The 2932-nt window shown below is 62.6% G+C and overlaps 1 protein-coding gene across 1 annotated transcript; it reads right to left on the bottom strand.

The window, feature by feature from the left end:
- Nucleotides 1–245: 245 nt before the first annotated feature.
- EMIHUDRAFT_235206 (hypothetical protein) lies at nt 246–964 on the bottom strand (the record flags this gene model as incomplete). Its single annotated transcript, XM_005780391.1, has 3 exons — nt 246–321; nt 504–643; nt 845–964. The coding sequence occupies 3 exons, from the start codon at nt 962–964 to the stop codon at nt 246–248; spliced, it is 336 nt and encodes a 111-aa protein (XP_005780448.1).
- Nucleotides 965–2932: the final 1968 nt, after the last annotated feature.

The raw sequence follows: 2932 nt of genomic DNA, 5'->3' as shown, positions 1-2932 counted from the left end.
CGGCTCCGGCTGCGGCTGCGGCTGCGGCTGCGGTCTTTGCGCCCCGACATTGTGGAGAAGTCCCCACGGTCGGCGGTCTTGTAGTTGCCCGCGCGGTCGTCGTCGCGGCGGCCGCCGCGGTCGTCATCGCGGCCGCGGCCGCCGCCGTAGCCGCCGCCGCCGCCATAGCCGCCGCCGCCGCCATAGCCGCCGCCGCCGCCATAGCCTCCACCGCCGTACCTGCAGGCGGCAGTGGCTGGGCGGCACTATGCGCTCTTCACCCTCTGCACAACCCAGTACGCGAGGCGCGTCGCATGGTGCGCGTTTCGTGTGGGTGCGTCTCTGTTGTGTCGTTGGCAGGGCTCCGCACCGATCTCCGCCGCCGCCGTACCCGCCGCCGCCGTACCCTCCTCCGCCATAGCCGCCGCCGCCATACCCGCCTAGACGACATGCGATGGAGGTGTCTCGGACATGCCCCGCCTCGGCAAGCGATGAAGTGTTCATCGCCCGCGCCGCCGCCGTACCCGCCGCCTCCCTTGCCCGGCGGCGGGCGGTACTCCTCCGGGTTGACGCCCGCGTCCTTCATCTCGGCACGGATCCGGTCCGACGTCTCAAAGTCGCGCTGGCGCTTGGCGGCGACCCACTGCTCCAGCTTGTCCTCCATCTCTTTCGACAGCGGCGGGAGGCCGCCGCCGCCGCCGCCGCCGCCATCATACCCGCCGCCGCCATACCCGCCGCCGCCATACCCGCCGCCGCCGTACCCGCCGCCGCCATACCCGCCGCCGCCGTACCCTCCTCCGCCGTACCCGCCGCCGTACCCGCCGCCTCCCTTGCCCGGCGGCGGGCGGTACTCCTCCGGGTTGACGCCCGCGTCCTTCATCTCGGCGCGGATCCGGTCCGACGTCTCAAAGTCGCGCTGGCGCTTGGCGGCGACCCACTGCTCCAGCTTGTCCTCCATCTCTTTCGACAGCGGCGGGAGCGACATGATGCGTGCGCCAGCGGTGTCTGGTGCTGATTTTGCACGAGAGGGTGCTCACAAAAGAATACTTCAGCGGTTCACAGCTAGGGAAGAGAGAGAGAGAGAGAGAGAGAGAGAGAGAGAGAGATGCCTTTCGGGGCCCAGAGATAAAACTTCTGTGATGCCATGCGTGACCTAGTAGTGTCCCCAGCTATGGGCGTGTCCACGTTGGAGCCAGGTGTGGTGTGGGCGCGAGAATAGCTCCGCCGTTCATGGAGGCAACCGATGCGAGTCGACTGGTGTGTGTCGTCGTGGTTTCGTATCAAGAATTCTCTCTCTCTCTCGCTAGGGAAGGCCTCTGCGGCAAAGTCAAACCACCCCACCTCACCTACCTACCTACCTACCTACCTCTGGGCTGTGCAGATGCTGATGGAGCCCGGCAACTCAAGGCCCTCAGCGACGACCGACCTGCCCGTGTACCTGCGTGATGTGGGGCGTGTGGATCCGCAGCGAGATCGAGGCTCAGCGATGTATTTGGTTGTCTTGATCTGCCGCCCGCAGTTCCAGTTGGCCTGCATGATCTCGAGCCCGGGTTGACGCCGTCGGCCCGACGCCGCCGGCGTCGTCGGCGGCGGCGAAGGGCGGCGCAGCGCGCGTCGGGGCAGTCGCGAGCTGGAGCCGGGCGCAGCGGCCACTCAGACCGAACGACGGCGCCTCGCCCAGCATCGACCTGCTGAGGCGACAGCGAAAGAATCTGCCAACGGCAACCACTATGCCACCAGAGATCCCATCCCCCGATCTCCCCCCGTCTTGGACTTCCCGCCGGTCCTGAGTGTCCGCGAGCGCGACGCACTGCTGCCGCCCCCAGACTTCAACCTGCCACCCACATGCACCTGTGGCCGAGCCCTGGACGAGCGTCAGAGATATCATAAAGTTAAAGACGCTGTGCAACGCCAATTCTTAATTAAAGTAAGTAAGCGTATTGCAATGTGTGTGGCTCTTACGATTTTGAGGGTGAACGATCTGTGTAAAGTCAGAGATATTGCGAGAATGGTGCGGACTACATTCGTCCTTCCCTTTCTTTTTCATTTGTGCAAGTAGGTTTCTTCAAAAAATCTTTCTTTTTCATTTTACAGAGCTTGTGCTGTCGCTCGCCCGTCCCCGCCGTGCGACGAGGACCGCATACACACGTATATGCCGCTGATCGTTGCATCCGGCCCACAGCACCGCGGGAATGCGAACACGGCGTGGAGATGGGCGGCAGGCACTCTGTTCGGCACGGCTCTCATCCTTGTCCCGCTGCTGTCTTTGTCAAAGATGGATCAAGCGAGGGATTCGAAACCGCGAAGCGCATGGGGGGCACCAAACCCCATGTTGGAGGAAGCGACGAGTAAGGACACTGATCAAATGCTAAAGCAAAACGCACTGGAGAATGAGGCTGCGGAAACGTTGGAGGTTTCACCTGCTAGTTCAACAGACATACTGGAGGAAACGAACCCATATTCATGGTTACCCTCAGCACGAGCAGCAGCGCCGTTGCCGCCCTCTTTGCCCCCGTTTCCACCGCCCAGTCCCTTTCCCGGGCTTCCACCACCCTCCGCGCCGCCACCGTCCTCTCCCACAGGGTGGATGTGGCCTTTCTGAGTCCGTGACTGAGCGGAGGTGACGAGGAACACTTTGTGCTGCGATCCGGAGGGTGGGCTCTCTCAATCGCGTAGAGAGAGCCCACTCCTCCGTGTCAGCCCAGGTGACACACGTCACTGTACAACTCTCTCTCTCTCTCTCTCTCTCTCTCTCTCTCTCTCTCTCACTCGCACTTGCACACTGGGATAACACCCCCTACTCTTGCTTGTACCTAGCACCTCCTTCCCACCGTACTGTATCTACTATGGCACGTCATGACCTCTGGGCTCGCCAAAAGAAATCATCCCTGCTGCTAGGGCCCTTCCAGAATAGCTTAAGCAGATCTCCTCACTTTCTACCGATCAGTTTTTT

Source organism: Emiliania huxleyi, assembly GCF_000372725.1.
Source record: "Emiliania huxleyi CCMP1516 chromosome Unknown EMIHUscaffold_215, whole genome shotgun sequence".
In the NCBI taxonomy this organism is placed as follows: domain Eukaryota; phylum Haptophyta; order Isochrysidales; family Noelaerhabdaceae; genus Emiliania; species Emiliania huxleyi.
Note: the sequence above shows the minus strand (reverse complement) of the source record. Positions and strands in the feature narration are given on the sequence as shown.